Source organism: Alligator mississippiensis, chromosome 8, assembly GCF_030867095.1.
Source record: "Alligator mississippiensis isolate rAllMis1 chromosome 8, rAllMis1, whole genome shotgun sequence".
NCBI classification, from domain to species: domain Eukaryota; kingdom Metazoa; phylum Chordata; order Crocodylia; family Alligatoridae; genus Alligator; species Alligator mississippiensis.
In genome coordinates, this window is record NC_081831.1 from 26,660,866 (window position 1) to 26,683,572 (window position 22,707).

The 22,707-nt window shown below is 51.1% G+C and overlaps 2 protein-coding genes across 9 annotated transcripts in view; one reads left to right on the top strand and one right to left on the bottom strand.

The window, feature by feature from the left end:
• Positions 1 to 2,493: 2,493 nt before the first annotated feature.
• LOC102563458 (zinc finger protein 239) lies at positions 2,494 to 16,919 on the bottom strand. 7 transcript variants are annotated; one of them, XM_019483301.2, is made up of 5 exons: positions 16,678 to 16,919; positions 16,382 to 16,515; positions 15,762 to 15,888; positions 10,397 to 10,513; positions 2,494 to 7,319 (listed from the first exon to the last, which is right to left on the bottom strand). In XM_019483301.2, the coding sequence occupies exons 2-5, from the start codon at positions 16,403 to 16,405 to the stop codon at positions 6,280 to 6,282; spliced, it is 1,308 nt and encodes a 435-aa protein (XP_019338846.1). In that variant the 5' UTR covers positions 16,406 to 16,515; positions 16,678 to 16,919; the 3' UTR covers positions 2,494 to 6,279. The 7 variants fall into 7 exon arrangements, with proteins under 7 accessions (XP_019338846.1, XP_019338845.1, XP_019338847.1 ...); XM_019483300.2 differs by having other exon boundaries at positions 16,618 to 16,716; XM_019483302.2 differs by having other exon boundaries at positions 16,239 to 16,515; positions 16,618 to 16,713.
• A 448-nt stretch (positions 16,920 to 17,367) lies between these two features.
• Positions 17,368 to 22,707, top strand: part of LOC102566019 (zinc finger protein 345) — a 49,000-nt gene continuing 43,660 nt past the window's right edge. Inside the window, exon 1 of one of the 2 annotated variants that reach the window (XM_059732496.1) lies at positions 17,368 to 18,691. The gene's annotated coding sequence lies outside the window, so the exon portion shown is untranslated. The remainder of the gene's footprint in view (positions 18,692 to 22,707) is intronic. The other variant, XM_059732495.1, reaches the window with a different exon arrangement.

The following is a 22,707-nucleotide window of genomic DNA, read 5'->3' on the forward strand; positions in this document are numbered from 1 at the left end:
GGTGGCTGTGGGTCCCAGGACCCAATCTAAGAGAGTGGGGCTCAATCCAGCCTGTGGACCAGCCTCATGCTGCTCAGCTGGCCAGTGGGGCAAAAAGCTGGAATCCCACTGCCATAGACCGGACCCCGCTACTCCTCACAATGCACTGATGCCTGCTTTTCTCCCCAGAGAAGGAGTTTCAGGAACAGATGTTGACCTCCATGCCTGGCCATGCCCCGTGCCTCACTGTGCAGCACCCTATAAAGTGGGTACCCCACAGCTGTGACTGGAGGAAGGCAGGAATTGTCACCCCTGCTAAGAACCAGGTAAAGGGGGCAGGGGGTGGGGGCAGGCTGAGGATCCACCCTTAGGGGCACTGACTGCCAGAAAGTAGTGCCTCTCCCAACCCCCCAGCCCTGCCTTTGACCCATGGTGGCTCCCTAAGCTGACACCCTTCTCCCTGATCCTCAGTACCCCCTAGTGATCCCCCAAATGAGCACTCCCAACCCAACAGTGCCCCTGATACCCTCATCCAGCTCCCTGTGCCCCAGCTTGCCCTGAGTCCCCAGCCCTGCTCAGCACCCCAGTGTTCCCTGAGCCCCCCCATCCTACAGCACCCCCTACAGGATCCTCTACCCCTATTTCCCCTCACCACATCTTTACCCATTGGTCTACAAACCACCTGTCCATCCAGCTGACATCTGATGAGCAGGGAACAGGGGTGTCCTGATCTAAGCTGACCCCTATTCCTTCACACCTTCCCTATTTGGTCTCAGAAGTACTGTGGTTCCTGTTGGGCCTTTGCTGCTGTCACCAGTGTCAAGTAACTGTGGTCCATCCACCACCGCGAGCTCTATAATCTCTCAGTACAACATATGGGAGGACACTGGTCCATGGGGAGAGGGTTAGGGGAACCATGGCCCAATGGAAAGAGAGGGAGCTGGGTATGAGATCCACTATTTCATGGTGGGGAGAAGGAAATGAGTACAGGGGGAAGGGGGGCTTCAGTCCATGGTGGGGTGGTGGACTGGACAGGGGTGAAGGATTAGGGGAAACCAAGTTCCAGGGGAGAAAGGAGGGCTGAACCATGGGCAGGGAGCTGGATACAGGTCAGGGAGCAGAACCCCAGCCCATGGGGGAAGGTGGAAGTAGCTTATTGGGGGATCCCCCTGTCTATGGGGCCTCCAATTCCCAGGGGAACTAATGTGTAGAAGGGGAGGACACCTATTTATAGGGCCGAATCTGGCCCCTACACTTTGAGAGCCCAGCCAGAGCTTGTCCTAGGAGAGCCCCAGCCTACAATCTTACTTTGCAAAGGTGCTGGACTGCAGCCCACTACTAGTCCCCTATGGAGGGGCTTTCCCTTGGGATGTGTACAGTGTCGCCTGGTCCTGTGGTATGTAGGGGCTGGCCCCCATACCCCCCGCTAGCTTGACCCTCCCCACACAGCAAGAGCCAAAACTCATCCAGCCTCCCATGCCAAGACCCCAGTGTGCTGGGAGCTGCCTAGACCCACAAGCTGAGCTGGGGGCCCCTGTCAATGCCAGGCTCTGCCCAGACTTCTGAGGCTGAGACTGGGCAGTTGTGGTGTTGGGCACTGCACACACTGACCCCTCCTTTCCCTCCCAAAAAGGTCTGACCACAGAGGAATACCCATACATGAGCTGCCAGGGGGAGTGCGAGAACCATCACAAACTCATTGCCAATATCCAGAGCTTTTGAGTTTCTTTCTTCTGATGAAACACATGATGGAAGCACAGAGACATGGGGGATCCTGTGCAGGGCTGGGGGAGAGGCAGGGGGTAGCTCTTCAGCAGAGAGAGAGAGAGAGAGAGAACTAGTTGGTTTCTTGCTGGGGCCTGTGTGAGAGGAGATGCACGTAAGAGATGGCTGGGTCTGTATCCCTCGAGGACCTTGCTACACATTCAAAGTAAAGTTGGATAGAAACCAGCAATCGAGTTTCAATCCAGCACATTTTCAAGAACTGACTTAGACCTGGTTGGCTTTTATAGCTAGATGGCCATTTTTATGGCATGATAATGACTTTGCACATGCAGCCAGCCTAAATTTACTATGCATTTTCCAGTTACTCGTGTAATATGTGTAACATGTAGCTGGGGCCTGACTGAACATTGGTGTCACAGGCAATCAATTATATGCATGTGTATCCACACAGGGCTGGCATCCTGGAGGACAGTGCAGGCCAGGGGAATGGGAAGGGGGAAAAACAGGGCCAGCCTTCTGGAGAGGTCTCTGGCAGGGAAAATCCGTCTCCTGCCCCCCACACTCTGATGCTATGTTGCCCTCCCCACACAGAGCTGGCAGTGCATGTCACAACCCAGGGTCTGGTCACTGTAGCCTTAAATGCTGACCTCTTGCAGGTAGGTCACCTCCATGAGCAGATCTAGGATTCTGATAAGAGGGGTGCAGATGCTGTAGTGCATGAACACAACACATTTTTCTCCAGTTAAACAGAAACTAGATTTACTAATATTCCAGGGGCCCAGAGCTAGATTTAAGATCAAAGCAAAACTAAGTACAGTTTTATTGGAAGGTGCACTGATTTGCTGCTTATATATTAAATGTAAAACCCCCCACAGAATTAGGCAAAAAATGTCAAAAGAGTTTCATTGGTCCCATCATCATTAAAGTTTACATTTCTTACTCAGATGTGTAATACAAAACCTAGCCTTCTTGAGCAGCTTGATAGTGCACCCCACACTCCACTGTCCCTCAGTTCCACACCTGAGTTAATGTATATATCTGTGTCAAAATGACCACACCTGAGTTGGACCCAAACTCACTAGAACTAAAAACAAGCAGCAGGGCAAGGAAATAGAAGAGAGATTACCAGGAGTGATACCACTGCATGGGTGTGGTCTCAATGTTTCATTAATTAAGCTAGTCTTTCCTCTCAATGTTGCTATGCCTGGGGAGGGAGGGGGAGCTCCAGATCAGGGAGCAGCGGGACTGGGGTCCTCATAGGGTCTCCTAAAGGATGGAGATAACTTCAGGAGAGATCTGTGGGGACCATACACAAGTAGCTGGGGGTTCCTGGGGCCAGGGCTGGGGGAGCCCCCAGGGCTCTGTCACTGCTCCACAAAACTGGGCCTGGCCCCACTTTTCCAGCCATGCTAACTTCCCCCCCTCCTTCACTCCAGAGAAGACACCCTCCTGGATTGTCAAGAACTCTTGGGAGACATGGTGGGGGGAGGAGGTGAGTTGGGGACTTGGGAGGGCAGCCATGGCTGCTGGGACTGTGCTGGGATGCAGCTGGCGCTGGGCTGGAGTGTCTCAGGGGTTGGTTATACAAGACCCATTTGCTCTGTGCACATCACATGTTGCTATGGGGTGGATATGCCAGGGGTGGGTTATCCAGGCTTTTGTTGCTCAATGCAGATTGCCCGGGGTGGGCTGCATCAAGGGCTGACTATACCAGGATGGGGGAGGAGGGGAACAAGACTCCCAGCCCGTGTGTGTCCCCATTCATCCCCCAGGGCTATTTCCGCATCTACCGTGGAGGGGGAGATGCCTGTGGCATTTTCAGGATGCCCATGACAGCCATCGTGAAGCAGGATGGGGCTGTGGAAGCCCCAACGGCCTGCCCGCCCTGAAGGGATGGATGGATGGAAAGGCTGTGCCTCTGCTCTACCACAATAAAAAACCAAGGCAGAGGGATGGTTCTGTGTAATAGGGGAAATGGAGCTGTAGCAGCAGTTTGAATGAGGCATAGACAGTAGTAGGGCATAGGCTTCTCATCTCTTCTTTAAACTAAATAAGCTCAGTTCCCTGTCTTTCCTCAGAAGTCCTGTCCCCCAGCCCCTGAACCATTTTTGTTGCCCTCACCTAGATTCTCTTCAATTTGTCCACTTTCTGTAGTGGGGGCCCCAAAACTGGACACAATACACCAGACATGAATAGAGGGGAATGATCACCAGTGCTGAATAGAGGGGAATGGTCACTTCCCTTGACCTACTGCCAACACACATACCAATGCAGCCCAGTATGCCATCAGCCTTCTTGGCAACAAGGTCACACTGCTGGCTCATATTCAGCTTATTGTCCACTGTAACCCCCAGGTCCTTTTCTGCAGAACTGCTGCCCAGCCAGTCAGCCCCCAGCCTGTACTGGTGCATGGGACTGTTCAATCAGGACATGACACTGTGCCTGGTTGGGCAGCTGGGAGCCAGCTGAAGATAATGACCCATGAATGAGGACAGCCACCAGAAGAGTGAAGAGCTCCAGGAGGGAGCGCCAGGGGACTAGAGGACAGGCTGCTGGCTGGGGAGAAGTCCAGAGCTAAAACTGGTCCTCTCTTGATGCATGAAGGAGGATGGAAGGTTTTTGTTTTGGTCATTACAATTTGGTGGGGTCATTTCTTGTGGGTTCAACGTTGTTTGGCCAGAAAACCTGCAGCCAAAGCTGGCTCCCCTCTCTCAGGAAATGGCATAAGCAGCCTGCTGACACCAGGGAGCCCAGTGGCTGGGACACACACATACACACGTGGCGATGCACCTGATCTCTCTGTTGGGTCTTTGTTCCCAGCTGCCTTGTGTGCCTGGTTGGGGCATGGGTGGAGCTTGGGGGTAAACTTTGCAGTCTCCCCAGATGCCACCATTGCCCCCAGAGGAATAGAGCTTAAGGGTGGGGGGCAAAATGCAGCTAACCCTAGTTCCCAGGAATTTCCATCAGGCACCAAGTGCAGGGATGGAGAGGGCAGTCCTCAATTCCTCTGGGGCCCGTTTCCAGTGCCTTTGAGCCTGGGATGTGGAGATGGCAAGGATGACATGGGGTGCTGTTCTGCAGGTTCCCCCTGAGCAGGGGGTTGGGGACCAACCCCAGAAAGGATGGTTCCTATTGTCTGTGCTAGAAGCAGTGCACAGGCACACACACACCTTATGGAGGACAGATAAGAACACAAGAATTACCAGTGACTGGGTCAGACCACAGATCCATCTTGCTCAGTCTCCTATGTCACATGCCAACAGAGAGTGGATGCTGAAAGGGAGAGCAAACTGGGTCTGGCCTGGGTTTTTTCACATTCCTCTTTCACTTGCAGCCTCCAGCATTTAAGGCCTAGAACAGTGGTTTTCATTTGCAGACCCCTAAAAAAATGTCAAATGGAGCTACAGACCCCTTTGAATTGTAAGTGTGGTTATTCACATATATTTGAGTGATCACAGTCATCTTCCATGGACCCATCAGACATAGTCTGCAGACCCGCCATAGGTCTGCAGAACACAGGTTGAAAACCACTGGTCTAGGAAATTCTGGTTCAGAGGCCGTGCCCCTCAATGGTGACTGATGCCCCTTTCCTTCAAGAATGTGTCCAATCCCTTGGTGAATCTGGCTAAACTCTCAGCTTCCGCCACATCAGGTGATGATGAGTCCCACACCCTTGAATGGGGGAGAAAAGAATTTCCTGGTGTTAGTTTTAAACTTGCTACCTACTCAGTTTCACAAGGTGACCCTTCGTTCCTGTCTGGTGGGAGACGGTCAATAATAAATCCCTAGTGACTTTCTCTTGTCATTTAGTATTTTAGAAACCCTTCTCATGTTCTCTCTCAAGTGTCTCTTTCTAAACTGAACAGGTTGGGCCTCAGCAGTCTCTCTCATATAGAAGCCCCTTCATGAATAGAACAGTCTCACTCAGCAAGTAGGACCATACCCAGCAACCTGCTACAATTTTGTTAAAATACACTTTAAATCTAAGGGAGAGGGCCAAGAGAGTGCTTGTCTCCTCTGTCCTGCCACCTCACTACAGCCTTATCTAGGAGACTCCAGGAACATCTTCTTATGGCCCTTTCCCTCCCTCCCGCCAGGACTCAGCTTGCTGGGGCATCTCCTGCTGTTCCCTTGTCCAGGCCCAGATTCACTCTGCTGCCTGATGCCATCATTAACAATGAGCTGAAATCTTCCCCCATCCTTCAACTGCTTGTTCCATTGCACAGCACAAGCCTAGCCTGGCCCTGTCCCTATCACCCCTGAAGCCTCCTAACCTCACTACACTTCAGATCAGCAAGGCTGCTGCTGTAGATCCCCTCCCACCATGACAACACCCACACCACAATCCCACCCCAGTCGGACCACCCCATTCCCCTCCCTGGCTTCTACTTCTCAGTACAGCACCCTAGTGCTCTGCAGGCCCCAAACCTCTTCTCTCCTCTCTGTGACTCCATGTTCTCCCATCCCCAGGACCATACAAACACAACACCTGTTGAATGAGGAGATGAATGCATTTCAGGCCACCCCGGCTTCAGGGGGAGGAGGGTGACAAAAGCCAGCAGAAACTGCCCCACATCAACAGCAAAGGTCATGCCTGTGGGTTCTCTGGTGCCTGGTGAGAGCCGTACTCTGTGTGAAGCTCTTCCCACACACAGCACAGCAATAGGGCCTCTCTCCCGTATGCAAGCGCTGGTGATTGGTGAGAGACATGCTGTGCCTAAAGCTCTTTCCACACTGAGTACAGCCATATGGCTTCTCGCCAGTGTGGATGCGCTGGTGCACTCGGAAATGGGATGGGTCATTGAAGCTCTTCCCGCAGTCTGCACAGCCATAGGGCTTCTCCCCCGTATGGATGCGCTGGTGGACACGGAGGTGGGACAGCTGATAGAAGCTCTTCCCACAGTCAACACAGCCATGCAGTTTCTCTGCAGCGTGCTGCTGCTGGTAGATACAGAGGGGAGACTGTTTTGGGAAACCCTTCCCATCCTCCAGGCTGATGCAAGGGTGCTCCCCTGAGTGCATCTTCTGGTGTTCCCGGAGATGGGATTTGTACTGGAAGCTTTTCTCACACTCAGTGCAGTGGTACCGTTTCTCCCCAGTATGCAGGCGCAGGTGGTTCTGAAGGTTGTCTGGGCGGGCAAAGCTCTTACCACACTCCGGGCACAGGTGGGGGCGCTCCCCTGAATGCATCCGCTGGTGGATGAGAAGACCATACTTGTACCGGAAGCTCTTCCCACACTCTAGGCATAGATGAGGGCGCTCCCCAGAGTGTGTTCTCTGGTGCTCGAGGAGACGGGATTTGTAGTGGAAGCTCTTCCCGCACTGGGCACAGAGGTGGGCTGTCTCCCTCCTGTGGGTTCCCTCATGCACCCAGAGCTCCTGTTGATCCCTAAAACTCTCACCGCACTCTTTGCATATATACATTGCCTTCTTCCTGTGAGTGCCACCCTCAGGGCTCCTCAATTCTTTCTGCCTGCACACAGGGCTCTTTTGGAGCTCAGCCAGTCTCTGTGCCCATTGCACAGAGAGCTGGTTTCTGGCTGGACTCAGCTCTAGGTTTGCAGGCTCTTGCTCAGGAGGCCGCTGCTCAGCTCTGGTCATTGTCCCAGCACCTGCTGGGTGGAAAAGGGAACCCAGAGATGAATTCCTGTGCCCTGGCAAAAAGGAAAGCCCTGCTGTTCCCCTGTGCTGAGACATACCACAGAGCTTGGCCAGGCCTTTGCACTTGGGTATAATGATGACATGGACTTGCTAGCCCCTGGAGAATAAAGAGTTAAAGAGAGCTGCTTGGCTGGGTTGGCCCTGCCTTGACATGCTTGCAGCCAATGCCAAGCCTTGAGAAGTGGCATAAAAAAGGGGAGTCAGCTCAGAGAGAAGACTCTCAGTGCTGACTAAGCCCTGGCTCCTGGTCAGGCAATGTGGATTCCCAGGTCAGGTTGGGTGCCTCGGTAGATTGTAGCATGGAGACTGGGGAGCTGCCCCAGTGCCTTTACAGGCACTCAGTGAGAACAAGTCCAATTCCAGATGCTCCCCATGCTGGAGGTGGAAGGGCAGGTCAGTGTGCTGTGCTAACGTTCCTTTCTTCCCCAGTGACACTAGGGCCCCTGCTACATGTTACATATATTATGCAATTGACAGGTTAAATGCATAATAAATGTACCCCAGCCACATGTGCAAAGTAAGTAACACACCACGCAAATGACTATCCAGCTATAAAAAGAGCCAACCAGCTATAAAAATAGTGCTTGAAAATGTATAACAACTCTCACTGGTTTCTAGCCAGCTTTAAACTGGAATGTGTAACAGGTTGCTCAGACCCAGATTCCCAGTGGTTCAGTCCTAAATCCAAGCCCCACAGAATTGGAGAGTGCTACATCACTTCCAACTCCTCAGGAGATCTGTGTGTGCTAGCACAGAACTGAATAGCTCCATGCCCTCTAGGACTGAAGGTGAGACCAGAGGCATTTGCCTCAAGGAAAAGTGAGACTCTCTGAAGATGGTGCTGAGCACTCCCCCACACACCTGACTGCCCTGTCATACTCCAGACCAAGAAGTTCTCACAAGAGGCTACTTGGCGCTCAACCCCAGAGCTTGTTCTCAGGTTCTCGGTCACTGGCAGTCCTGAGAATGGCATCTGGGGACAAGTCCAAAGCAGCCTCACTGGCAAACTTCCATGTCAGAGTATAACAGCAGGCGTGACTGTGTGGGTCATGTTGAGCACAACCCTCTCTGGGACATACTGCTGCTGCTGTCATATCAGCAAGCCCTAAGGGCAGCTGGATTTAGCAAGCAAAAACTAAGTCAGCCCTCATCCCTTCAGGAAACCATTTGGGAGCAGATGATTTGTAGCTTTTGAGCCAGTCCTGAACTAAGTTCTCCCATCTGGTCTGCTTCCAGATGGAACACAACAGAGCCATATATAATACAGCCCAAGATACTGATTAAACCCTGCCTTTATACCCCAATCTGCTAGAGGGGAGTTCCAGTTCCAGCTAAGCAGGAAGAACCATCAGGCAAAGACAGGACAGCCCTAGTTCCTTTATAGCCCAGTCCCTAACATGGTAGTTCTCAAATTGTTTAGACTTAAGCCATCCCTTGTTAGAGTTAGGCAACCCTCAGAAACAGCTAGCTCTTAGCTTTCACTTAATTTTTTTACTACAGAAAAATAATAGAGCAATTCTTCTATTACAAAGGACACAGGAAACCACAACAGGTCAGAATGCTTTTAACATTGGGGATTCCTATTTGAAATCTCCAAGTTTCTCTTGTGAATCATGTTTGCACACTTGACAGTGCTAGAATTGTGTGACACCCTGTGGTACCCTTAAAAGAATTTTGAGGCACCACAGAGTCCTGTGGTACCCAGGCTGAGAATTAGTGCTCTAATGGCTCCCAGAGCTTCTGTCCTTCTTGTCAACTGCCCAATGGCTATACATACCTCATGATGCCCTGGTAGAAGGTGTCATAGAGGTATTGCCTCCTTAGGAAGGGGTATTAATTCTAAACTGCTGAGCAAGGATAGAAAATCCAGCTCACGGTGTCCCAGGGATATCTGACTTTTGCCTAATATTGAAACAGTGGGCTAGGATTTGGCTGTAGCACTGTATGACTTCCTTGTGGGCAAGCCCCCTCCTCCATGACAAATCCTACTGACAAGGTGACTGGGGTTCATTCTCCAGAAAGGGAAGCAATAGGAGATCTTGCTCAAGGGCTGAACCTGGAATGCCTCAAAAGTCTTAATTAGGAGGCTCTAACAGGGCTCCCTAGCCCTGTTACTAGTAAAGGAAAGACAAGTCAGAAAAAAGGGAGAAACTCCTTTAAGAGGTAGACTTGTGTGGCCCAGAGCAAGGAATCCCATGGCTGTATAAACTTTGCTCCTGAGCAGATCTGGGACCATGGAGGGGAGAGGAGCTCCCTGCCATAGGCTGAACTCTCAAGGACAGCATACTAAGTAGCACCTGCTATGTTCTGTGGTTTAGAATCTAGCAGGCAGAAAAGGATAAGCTGCAAGGAAAGGCCCTTTCCTGCTAAGTTGTTTCCTTGGAACTGTGTTATTTGATGGTATTTAAGGGCAGGATTTAAGGCCTCCCAGCCTCCGTGTGACATGTAGAGTTGATTTTGCAGGCTCCAAGCCCCGTGTGCAAGGGCAAAATGGATTTTGAGGGCTCCCAGAACTTGACTCACTAGAGAGGGAGGTAGTGTGATGTACTGAATAAGCCAAGAGGGGAGGCCATTACCAGGTAGCCAGGCCAGGTGAGTGCCAAGGCATGTGGCATGTCTCTGTTCAGCAGTGGTCTACTCCTTGAGACTAGTGGGTCAGTATGTGGGCTTCTTATGACTCCTAAAATGGTATGGTCAAATTGGCAAGGCCACAGAACTACTCAAAAGCTCACAACAACCCCTAAAATTATGGGATCGGATTAACAATGTTTTAGGACTGCTTGAGGGTGTCAGTAGCCCAAGAGAATTATGGCTGATTTGTGCCTAATCAAATGCCAGGATATCAGCTGAGTTCAGTGAACACAGGAGACAAGCAGGCACCTAGGAATTTGGCAGGGCCAGCAGCTCCATAATGAGAAAGGGGAGGGAGTACTATAGGTGTCATTCTGGCAACTGAGGGTATCCTGGCCTGCCAAATTAACAATGACTAACAACAAGGGTGTGATAGGCAAAACCAAAGGTCATGACTCACCTAGGGATGAGGTCTCAGACCATGAGCTTTCTCCAGGGTCCTCATCATCACAGACCCAGAGCTCCATCTCCCCTCGCTGGATGCAACAGATCAAGTCAGGTGCAAAACCTTGATATCCTGTTTTGGAAGGACACAAATAGTGATTGTTTGGTTACTCCCCATGCAGTGTCCAAATGGGATTTCGGGAATGGATCCAATAGACTCAAACATTTTAAGGGGGCCTTAAAGGGAAAAGGGAAGGTGGACAGTTCAGATGAAAGATGATACTACAAGACAAACCTGTATGAAATAAAGCATCAACCACTGAGATAAAGGGTATAAAACACCCATGGCGTTACTGGTGTATATAAACACAAGTAGCACTGTGCAAGGTGGGCTAGGGAACAGTGATCAGTGGTGTACTAGGAAGAAGGAAGAGAAAGCTTTCATAGGGACAGTGGACGTATTTATGGAAGGACACAACTTACCGTATAAGGATAATTATAGGTCAAAAACTGGAAATGGATTTATTCTTGATGCAGGTTTACATTGACAGCTCTTGGAAGTGAAGAGAGCCAATGAAAGATAGGGGACGATGACATTTAATACAGAAGAGAACATAATTCATATGAACAGTATAGAGAATGATGACATTAAAATAAGTGCAGGTGTGACTATATGTTGATCCATGTTAGGGTGACAATAATTTGGATGATTGGGGAGCATTGGATCTGCAGCTGAAACAAGGCTTTAACCTGTGTCTCAGAGAAAAGTTGCTGACCACAAGGCAGAATGGTGTATGAAAATAACCTTGCAAAAGCTTAGACAAGAAGTTTCTTTAACAGTGGAATAGTGTGCAGGATACATGATTCCTTGTGTAAGAAGAACAAGATGCAGCCCACCAGCTATCATCAGGAGATAAGACAGAAGCCAGACCTTGAAGAGGCTGAAGTCAGCAGAAAACCAGAAAGAACCAGTGGTTGACCGAGAGTAACTGGGTTCATAGCCTTACGCATGTGCTCTTAGCAGAGAGGCATGTAAATGAAGGAAATGCATAGGCAATTCCATGTTAATGAAGCAAGCAATAAACAGAGAAGGAGCTTGAGATGGGAGGAAAAATGGGTGGAACTCAAGGAGGGACATAGGTGGAGTGAATGTTAATATGTATGAACCAAAGTGTATAAAATGTGAAAAAACTACTGTTCAGGGCAGCTCCCTGGTTTGTCGCTTTTTGGCAGCTAGTCCGAAGCTGTCTCCATTCCAAATAAAGCTGTTGCGAGCAATGTGTGTGCGTTTGCTCCCTGCTTGCTCTGGCTAATGAGTAACAGGACCCATAAGCAATTGGATCATCCGCTCCCTAGTCGTTAGGCGCTGCGTGGAGTCTGGGTCTAACAATCCCAAGATTATTCTAAAAGACGTCCTAGCAAAAGTAAATAATCTAAAAGAATGATTACATTTTGAACACTTTTTAATAAAGCTCTTAGTTCTGCATTCACAAATTTAAAATTACATCAAACTCCTGCTATTCCTGTTACAATCAATAAGATCTTTTTGAATGTTGAAAAAGAGGAAATGGTTCTATAGAATCAAACAGATATATGTGTATATATATGGAAATTATATGAATAATCTTAAAACTAAAGAAAATGTAGGGTTTAAAAAACAACCAACCAAACAAAAAACCCCACTGACAGGTAGCCAGTTAAGGCAACCTACTTTATACCCAGGTTTCAAAGCAAAGGTATTTAACAGCTTCTGATGTGTTCCACTGCCTGAACAAGATTTTAGTGCAAGAGGAACACCAACTAAGTTTAGGCCCATCTTTATCATAGGAACATAGAAACTAAGGGCTGGAAGGGACCTCAAAAGATCATCGAGCCTCACCTCCTCTGGGCAGGAATACTGCCGAGATCAAATGATCCCAGCAAGGTGTCTGTCCAGTCTCCTCTTGAAGACTTCCAAGGAGGTGGTGGAGACTGCACCACCTCCTTGGGAAGTCTATTTCAGATTCTGGTCACCCTTACCATAAAGAAGTTCTTCCTTACATCCAACCTGAAACCATCTTCTAACAGTTTATGGCCATTGCTCCTTGTCCTCCCCTGGGGCACCCTAGCGAAGTTTTTCTCCCAGCTCCTGATATTCACTGGGGCTGTGCGAAACAGCAGTTCTGTTTCGCCTTGAGTTTCAACGGTTCGATAGAACAGTGTTTCAACTCAAATTTCATTTTGAGTTGAAACAGAAAGGCTGTTTCGCCACTGCTTCAAGTTTCACTGGGGATGGGGAGTCAGACCAGCTGGGCTGACTTCCCATCCCCAGCACCAGATTGCCCAGCAGGGCTGCTCCCCCGTCCCCCGCGCTTGACCGTGCTGGTGCGATGAAGCGTGGGGCACCAGGAAGCAGCCCCACTGGGCTGCCTCCCGCCCCTTGCCGGATCTTGCGCTGGGGATGGGAAGTCGAGCCAGCTGGACTGACTTCCCATCCCCAGCTTATCGTCGAAACGTTTCGACTTTCAAATCATTTTGATCAGCCTCATTTTGCTTTGAGGCTATTTCAACAGCCTTTGTTTCATTCCGATTTTTCTGTTTGAACCTCGAACTTGGTCAAAACAGTGTCAGAACAAAACAGCCAGCCAAATTTCACACAGCCCTAATATTCACCCTTTACATACTTATAGACAGCCACCAAGTTCCCCCTCAGTCTTCTCTTCCCCAGACTGAACAATCCTAGATCCCCTCGTCTTTTCTCATAAGATTTGTCCTCTGGGCCCTTAATCATTCTTGTGGCCCTTCTCTGGACCTTTTCAAGATTCTCCATGTTTTTTTTTAAATGTGGCGCCCAGAACAGGACACAGTACTCCAGCTGGGGTCTTGCCAGCACTGAGAAGACATGAAGTATCACTTCCTTAGCCCTGCTCGCAATGTACCAGCTAATGCATCCAAGTATGCTATTAGCTCTGTTGACTACAGCATTGCGCTGGCAGCTCATATTGATCCTGTGATCAATCACAACCCCGAGGCCCCTTTCAGCCATGTACTGGCCAGGACATTTCCTCCTAACCAATATTCATGCTGCTAGTTACTTCTCCCCAGATGAAGCACTCTGCATTCATCCTGAGCTGCATCCAGTTCTGCTCTGCCCACCTTTCCAGCTTGTCCAGGTCTGCATCCTATCCCCTAGTGTTACCACTTTCCCCGCTAACTTAGTATCGTCCACAAACTTGGCCAATGTGCTTTCCACACGCTCATCTAAATCATTGATAAAGATGTTGAACAGCACGGGGCCAAGAACTGAACCCTGCAGGACACCACTGGCCACCTCCCACAAAGACAATACAAACCCGTCCGCTAACACTCTCTGGGTTCGACCCTTTACCCAGTTCCCAACTCACCTAACAGTGGATTCTGCCAGCCCACAATTCCCCCCCCCCCTTTTTTTTTTTATAAGAGCATCACGGAAGACAATAATATCGAAGGCCTCTTTAAAATCCAAGTATATGACATAAGCTATGTCTCTCACATCCAAACTGTTCGTTACTTGATCATAGAAGGAGATGAGGTTGGTCAGGTACGACATGCCCGCAACAAAAACATGTTGATTATCCTTCAGCACCATGCCTTCTGCCAGCTCTCACAAATAGACTTTAGTTGCAAAGCTGATAACATGAAGTGGCCTTAACACTAATATTGAAAGTGGACCTTCTATTTTCTATTCTTTTTCAATTAAGCTAGCTACAACCAGATCAGAACAAACATAAATCCTTCCCTGTCTATATACCCAGTCTTGCCTTTCTCTTGGCAATGCAGATCTCTCACCTACGATATTGCCTAGACTGTCACTAACTCCTGAAATTCTATTTCCCCTAGACTAACTGCTTAACATTACCTGCCCTGGCTGTTCCTAACCTACTCCTACCAGGCAACCTAATGCTAACTGAAGTCTATATATAGCAGCCATTCGTTCCATCCAACGTGAGGACCATCATGGGAGTAGGTATGAAAGCACAGATTGGTAAATACTGCAGTATATACAACAGTTTATTGGAGTTATGGATATAGACAAATGAAGAAAGGATGAGACATATTTTTGTAGCCTCCAAAGGCCCAGATGGTGACTGATTAACATAGTTTTCTAGAGAAAGATGAGTATAAAATCACCTCCAAAAGAGATGGCCATTTAATATAAACATATTTCACAATAACTAAAAAGTGGTAAGAGTACAAGAGTGAAAGATGGATACCTTGTGAGAGTGAAGGGGCCCTACTTAGTGCCCTAGTTGCTGACTTTGGGGTTTTTCCAAAAAATAAATAGTGGAAGGTTGTTCATTGTTTATTACAGAAAGCCAACCTACAGTCGGGGGTGTGGGGGTGTAAGTAAAAATGTGCCCAGTGCTACTAGTGGTGGGAGAAGAAGATTGAAAACTGGCTTACGAGAAACCAGGCATGCCTAAAAATGTATTGAGAATTTATTAACAGGAGAATATTCCAGAGAATATCTATATTCATTGGTACTGTTTAGAGAGCAGAAAGTCAGCTAAAAGAAAAATAGGAAAAGTCAGGTCATATGTCTGACTTGCAGAAGCTCCCAAGGCATTAGGAAATGAAAGAGAAGGCTGGATACCACCCTAGTAATCCTATGGTGTATATAGGCAATCTTCCAAACTACTGAGATTTTTTTTTTTCAGGAGGAGAACAAAAAACATGTACATACTGGCAAAGTGAGCTTGAGCGCATAGGTCTTAAAGTAAATTGAATGAGGACAGAATCCATGGTCTAAGGAGATGGGAATAGGGACAAAAATTTAAAACAAGTGTTTGTTAGATGCACTTGGGATCTATCATGCATAGAAAGAGAAAAGTCACTACAGGATGAGCTGAGGAAATGGGAAAGCCATGTGTTGAAGCAGCAAATTCTGATCAGACCTCTTTGGACTTATGCTAGGAAGCAACCAAGAGAAGAAAGTGTATCGGACACCACTGAAATGTGCAGGTAAGAACAGTTAAATGTTTGGACAAGATACAATAGGAATGAGAAGGAGGAAGTAAAAACAACTCCCCATGTAAAACCACTTGGTGCATATTTTTTTAAAAATGTGTTGGGGATGGTGTGAAAATGCTGAGAAGGCAAAGAAAGATCATACTGGTGGAGTGGGGGAAATATACTGAATATAGAGTATGATTCAGAGCAAAAGGAATTTAGACAAGGAGAATGGAACCAAAAACAGGAGGATGTGAAAATACAAGACAAAACACAGGCCTGACCAATGACAGAGCAGTGGGGAGAAAGTAAATGTAGATGACCAGCCCAAACTTCACGGGAAGACTGCAGAAGAACCACCAGAGGAAGGGGACATTTCTGAGCTCTGGAAAGAAGAAAAAACAGAACTTTACCCAGGGAAACAAGGGCTTGGTAATTCCTCAGCATCTGATCCTGGTAAAGCACCTTGTCTCCATCTCCCAACAGCTCCCACTCCTTGCGGGTGAAGTACAGCGCCACGTCCTCAAAGGCCTCTCGAAGCTGCAGTCACAGGCATTGCACGCTCAGCCACTTCTGCTCCAGCCTCATCCAGCCCCCCTATAGTTTTGAGCCTTCCACTGCACTACAGACTTGCAAGCCTGATTATACCAGGTAGGGATGTGAAGCTGTCCATGCCCCAGTTAACAGAGACACTGCAGCAAAGCATGTTACAGGCCTGAGAACGGGGTGTACCAGGCATCTGGGAGGTTGGCATGGCTACCTCCTCTGCTGGCAAAGGCTGTGTGTACAATAGGGGGTGCTTCCATCCTCAGTGCACCAGAACAGGCTCTATAGTGAAGTCAGCCTCCACCTTGCAAGGGAAGCTGTATGCTTGGCAGTGACTCGCATACCTGGGAATGGTGACCCCAGCTATTTCAGCCAGACGCCACCCGAAGGGCTGTCTCTTTGCTTCTTTCATGTCTCTGACAGGGGAGCTCCACAGGGCCCGGAATCCAGGGGGATTTCCTGCCCCTGCGACAGACTGAGGCCCTACCTGAGCGGAGACGGCTGCAGCCATCCCGGCTGTGACCTGCAGAGAACGGGAACTGAAGGGCAGGGGCAGGAGCGGAGCAGCAGGGCAGAGGGACGCGCCAGGCTGGTGCCGCCGGGGCTCGGGGCGGAGTCGGCCTGGAAAGAGGAGAAAGGGGCGAGTGCATCGCTGCAGCAACCTGCCCGTGACGTCACGGCGTGACATCGCCAGCGGGCGGGATCCCCGCGCACCGGTCGCACCTGCAGCGCGCAGCGGGATCCCGGCGGCCCGGCCCGAGCCCAGCACGTGCTGCCGCGCACCTTTCGCAGCCTCCCGCCCACCACTGGTGACTTTGCGCCCGGGTCGATGCAGGGAATCCGCCGTCCTGACGTCGCCGCGCTGCAAAAACCGCCGCCGCTCTGGCAGGCGTGGAGGACCGCGACTCGATGGTGGCTCCGTCGCCTCCCCGTCGAGGCCGGCTCGTGGCGTGCCGCCTTAACCCGTTGGTGCCCGGGCCGGGCGGGCAGGGCTGCGCTGTCCTGTCATCAGCGCCGATGCCGCGAGCCCCAGCGCCCCACAGCTTGTGCGGGATCGACATACACACGCGTGCACAGACGCGCCCACGGGCACGCGCAGGCTCCCTCCGCCCGGGCGGGGCTGCGGGAGGGAGCCTTTCCCTTCCCCCCTGGGGTCCGCCCCGATGGTGACACGACAAACCGCCCCAGCTCTGCCCACCCCTGCCATGGGCGGAGGGGTCGAGTGCCCAGAGCAGGGCTGCGCAGCCTAACCCCCAGGGCGGGGTGGGCAACAGCCACCACTGCCCCCTGGGAGGAGCCATTGCGGGGGGCGGGCAGTCCCACCCGAGAGGAGCCAGTCTGGGGTATTTCTGCTCCCTGCTGCAAGGACGTTCCCCCCCGCCCCACCACCACATGGTCCCTCCCGGGGGTGCTTCCCTCCTCAGGCCAGTGCCTGCCCTGGCGGACGAGGGGTGAGGGGACGTGGCTCCGCAGGCCCCTTGCTGGGGCCCGACATGGAGCCTGAGAAATCCACGTCCCTCCCTCCCACGAGGCCCCTGCCCTACCAGGGCACAGGGCCCGAGACTGCGGCTCTTCACAGCCAGGCAGGGCCAGGATCAGGCCTTTCCCTGCTGGGCAGCCCGCCGGCTTCCTGCTGCCCGCCCCGCCGCTGCGCAGGGCTCCACTCGTCCCCGCGGGTCGGAGGCATTTACCGGAGAGGCGAAGGCTGAGGGATACTTGGGCTCCGGAGGAGCATCTCTGAGCCAAGGGCAGAGGGGACCTGGCTCCCCCGCTCGTTCCAGGCTGAGGGGAGCCAGTCCCTTAAGGCATAGGGAGGGCCCTGCCTGACAGCCTGGCAGCGGCCCCCTCCAGCCAGGACTCATGGACAACCCGTATCTGTCCTGCCTACTTCTTCCCCAGCCTGGGGAATATATCTGCCCTGCCCACAGCCACACACAGGCATATTTGCATCCATGTGCACACATGCAGGCATGCACACCTCTGCACTTACATGTGTGCACACATGCACAGGAACATGCAAACTTGCCAACTTAAACACATGAACACACATACGTCTGAATATCTGCATGAAGAAACACAACCACTCACACACATGCAAACACATGCATGCTTATGTGCACAGACACATATGCATACAGACCCATGTACACACATACAGACACGTGCACACACACTGTTACACATGTGTGATGGGCTGGCTGGCAGTGACTTAGCCCAGGGGTTTTGAAAGGGCAAAAGTTGATTGGAGGACTTGGGATTCCCTTTCCTTACCAATCAGGCCGCAGAGACTCACCCTCCGTGTCCCCTGATTGGCTCCTTGGGTCACCTGGAGGGGGATAAAAGTGGCAGCATGGCTGACTCAGAAAAGAGACCAGGGAGGAACCACAAGGAAAGACCTTCAAGGAGCTGGCAAGAGCTAAACCAGTGTGGCAGGAGCAGTTGCCCCAGAAGACCCTGAAGGAGTGGAATCTGCAGGCAGCACTGGGTCCTCAGCAGCGTGGCATGTGGCTGGCAGGAGAGGCTCCCTGCTGGGCTCCAGGATCCCCTATGAGAGGCTGTGGCGAGCAGGAGAGGCTCCCCAGCTCCAGCAAGATCTGAGCAGTGACCTGAGAAGTTCCCAGCTCTGCTTCCAGCTCCTCCAATCAGAGGCTAGGCAGCTCAACGTGAGGCCGGGGCTCCAGGAAGGTCAAGACCCCTAGCAGCTTGGAGCAGTACCAGCACTGGCGGCTGTGTAGCAGAGTTTTTGCCTACAACATGGGGGAGACCTGAGTTTAAGTTCCAGCTTTGGTGACTTGGGGTGAGTGAGCTAACAAGGAGAAATTCCTCTTGCAGTGGAAAGGGGCTGGTGTGTTTTTCCCCCTTTCTCCCCCTCCAGGTACCTAGGCCCTATATTTCTTGTCACTTGACATTTTGTATTTGGTGCCTTTTGTATTACCAGTAATATCAACCAGTATTGTTTGTTCTGCTGTTTGTGTTTTACATTTTGGTTAACCCTGTCTTTTGTCAACTGGATGAATATGTCTATGATTGTAAGTGTTTAACCTTTGTTGAATCCTGCCCCTTCAGGGCATTGTAGTGTCCCCTATACCCCGCCCTGGTTTATACTGGTTATGTTCCCAGTATTGTTCCCTCATTAAAATGTATATGGTTAAGTCCCCATTGGTGGTCTGGCTCTGCTCTATAGGGGGAGGAGAGTCCCTACACCTCCCACAGTGCTTGTGCACCTGCTTTGATCCCTGTAACTGGAGAGGGGGTACCTCTTGGAGTACCGCCCGGGTTACATTTTGGGGGCTCATCCAGGATTCCCGCATAGCGGGTGCTAGAATGTTATTCAAGCACTGTGTACCCCTGTAGAGAACGAGAGAGCCACCAGGAGGCATGTCAAATGCCGACCAGTCTGCCATACCCTCCAGGAGTGATGGGATGGTGCAGGGGGGAGCGGGGCAACCTGTTGGAACTGAAGCTACCCCAGAACGGGTAAGAGTTTTCCAGCAGATTCTGCGAGAGGTGACCCGTTTCTCCAGTGACCAGGTGACCTATAAGAGACTCCAGAGTTTCTTGGGAACCCTTCCAGTCCCTGCAGGGGAGGAAGGATTCAATTCTTGGCTCTCCCATATTCAAGAGACATTACTGACTTGGCAAATAGCTGATGGGGATAAGTGATGCCGTCTGCTGGAGGTCCTGAGGGAGCCTGCCTTTGGGGTTGTGAGGACTGCCAAACTCCGGAACTCTGCTATCACCACCCAGCAATGCGTCCAGGTCCTTCAGGATGCTTTTGGCCGACCCACAGGGAGTGGGGGTGCGTACTACGAACTGCTGGGAACTTTCCAGCGCAAGGGCGAGACTCTTTCAGCGTATGTCCTGCGCTTAGAGCGGTGTTACAATGCCTGGTGACCCAGGGAGCCCTTAGTGTCACCAACGCCGATCAGGTATGGCTCTGGCAAATTCATATTGGGGCACGGTATAGCTTGGATTTCCATAGCCTCAACTTAGCGGGGAGCAGGCGCAGCCCATCTGACTTCTGTCACCTCCTCCGAAAGATTCATGAAGGGGAAGAGATATCCAGACTCAGAGAGACTATGTGGGTCCCAGAGGATGTTTCCACCTGGAGAGAACCCATGGGTCAGGTGCTAATGGTGGCTCCCCATGAGGACACTTTGTTGGGAGTGGAGGAGGAGCCTGTGGCTCCAGCACTAGCAGCTGCTGTGGCCAGAACCCTCCCCAGGGGTCAGCCCTTGCCCCGTCCTTGTGCCTCAGGAGGACCTTGCCCCATACCTGCTCTAAGGCCCCAGCGTTCTGCTATAGATGTGGGGAGCCAGGGCACATGGCTTGGGAGTGCACCCAGCCTGAGAACCCTGGTTTGGTATTTTAAAGGTTAAAAGGGCGGTGGGCAGTGGGAAACGGGGAAGGGGCAGAGCAATGGAGTCGGCTCCGTTCCAGACCCAGACAGATTCCCATACATTACCCTCAGTAAATTCACTGCCAACGGGGCTAGCGGGACCCTGTGCGGAGGTCCCTGTGACTGTGAATGGTTGCCGATGCTGGGTCATTCTAGACAGCGGGTGCTAGGTTACCATCCTATTTGAATCCTATGAGGAACATCTGAGACACTTGCCTTTGCTTCCCCTTACGGGGCTGGGACTTTGTGGCTTAAGCTAGGAACAGTATCCTTATAGGGGTTATGTAAACGTGAGGCTAAAATCCCCTGCTGAAATAGCTGGGGTGGAGGAAGAAGTGTCAACCATCGCTCTAGTATGCCCTGATCCGGGGCAGATGAAAGGGGCCACTCTCATTGTAGGGACCAACTCCAGCCTTTTCCAGGTTCTTGCTCGCTACTGTAAACGACAAGCTGGCCCAGGTTACCAACAACGGTTAACGATGCATGCCTTGTGCTCAGAGGCATATGACCAATGGGAGCATAGAGAGAGGTGGGGTCACCCTGAGGTTGTGGGGACCCTGCACGTCTCTGGAGCAAAGCCCCAGCGAGTCCCTGCACAGGGCCAATGGGCTTTGCCTACTGTATGCAATTGGATTGAGAGGGATGAAAAGAATAAGCTGCTGGTGGTGGAGACCCCCACTGGGAGAGAGAGACCCGGTGCACTGAGGGTCCCTGATGGTGTGATTGAGAAAAAAGGGCTCAACCAATATCTGGTTACAATGATAATGGTTAACCCAACCTTGAAAGATATTGTGGTCCACCCAGGACAGAAGGTGGCCTTGATAAAGGAAGCTGAAGTGGTGAGCCCTGAGCAGGAGAGAAACCCCCCTCCAATTGACCCTTCAAGGTTTTTTGGGGGGGAACTCCCCAGTGCCCGAAGCCTGTAAAACTCGGCTCAGGGACAAACTCGGGGCTCGAGCCCATGTTTTCTCCCTGCATGACTGGGATGTGGGGCAGGCTAAGGGGGTGGAGCATCACATTCGTCTGAGCAACCCACGACCCTTTCACGAAAGGTCTCGGCGCATTCCCCTCACTGAGATGCGGGGGAAGTAAGACATCGTCTACAGGAGCTCGTGGACCACCGCATCATCACGGAATCTAAGAGCCCTTATGCCTCTCCCATTGTGATTGTGCGGAAGAAGAATGGCCAACTCCGTATGTGTATTGCTTACTGGACTTTGAATGCCCGGACCATCACTGATCAATACACTGTCCCACGGGTGCAGGAGGCTTTGGACTGTTTAGTAGGGAGCAGGTGGTTTTCGGTACTAGACCTCCGCAGCAGCTACTACCAGATACCTCTGCGGGAAGAGGACAAAGAGAAGACTGCTTTTATTTGCCCCTTGGGATTCTATCAGTTTGAGCGAATGCCCCAAGGGATATCTGGGGCTCCTGCCACCTTCCAGTGACTAATGGAGAAGGTGGTTGGGGATATGCATATGACCCAAGTACTGGTTTATTTAGATGATATTATTGTCTTTGGAAAGACCCTGGAGGAACACGAAGGACGGCTACTCAAGGGTACTCGATCAACTGGAGACCGTTGGATTTAAGTTGGCCATTGATAAATGTAAGTTCTGCCAGGCCTCTGTGAAGTACGTAGGACATATTGTATCACAGGAAGGGGTAAGCACTGATCTGGAGAAAGTAAGTGCTGTGACCACCTGGCCTTAATCCAAGAACTTTAGGGAACTGAAAAGGTTCCTGGGATTTGGAGGTTTCTAGCGACGATTCGTTAAAGACTATGCTACAATAACTGGACCTTTAAATGCCCTAACTCACGGACACCAAGGGGGAAGGTTGCCCCGCAAGAAGGGGCGAATGGCTTAAATGGGCTTCCTGTGACACGAAGCCTCACAGAGCCTTTTGGTCCCCAGTGGGACTCACGGTGTGAAGATCATAGAATCATAGAAGTAGGGTTGGAAGGGACCTTGTAGATCTTCAAGTCTTCAAGGAGGAAAACTGGGTTCAAGTGACCCCAGCCAGGTAGGCATCGAGCCGCTTCTTAAAGACCCCCAGGGTAGGAGCCAGCACCACTTCCCTTGGAAGTCGGTTCCAGATCCTAGCCGCCCTAACTGTGAAGTAGTTCTTACGGATGTCTAATCTAAACCTACTCTCCAACAACTTGTGGCCATTATTCCTTGTTATCCCAGGGGGCGCTAGGGGAAACAAGGTCTCCCCCAAACCCTTCTGGTCCCCCCTAGTGAGTTTATAGATGGTCACAAGGTCCCCCCTCAGCCTTCTCTTGTGAAGGCTGAGCAGGTTCAGGTCGCGTAGCCTCTCATTGTAGGGTCTGCCCTGCTGTCCCCGGATCATGCAGGTGGCCCTCCTCTGGACCCTCTCAATGTTGTCCACATCCCTCTTGAAGTGGGGTG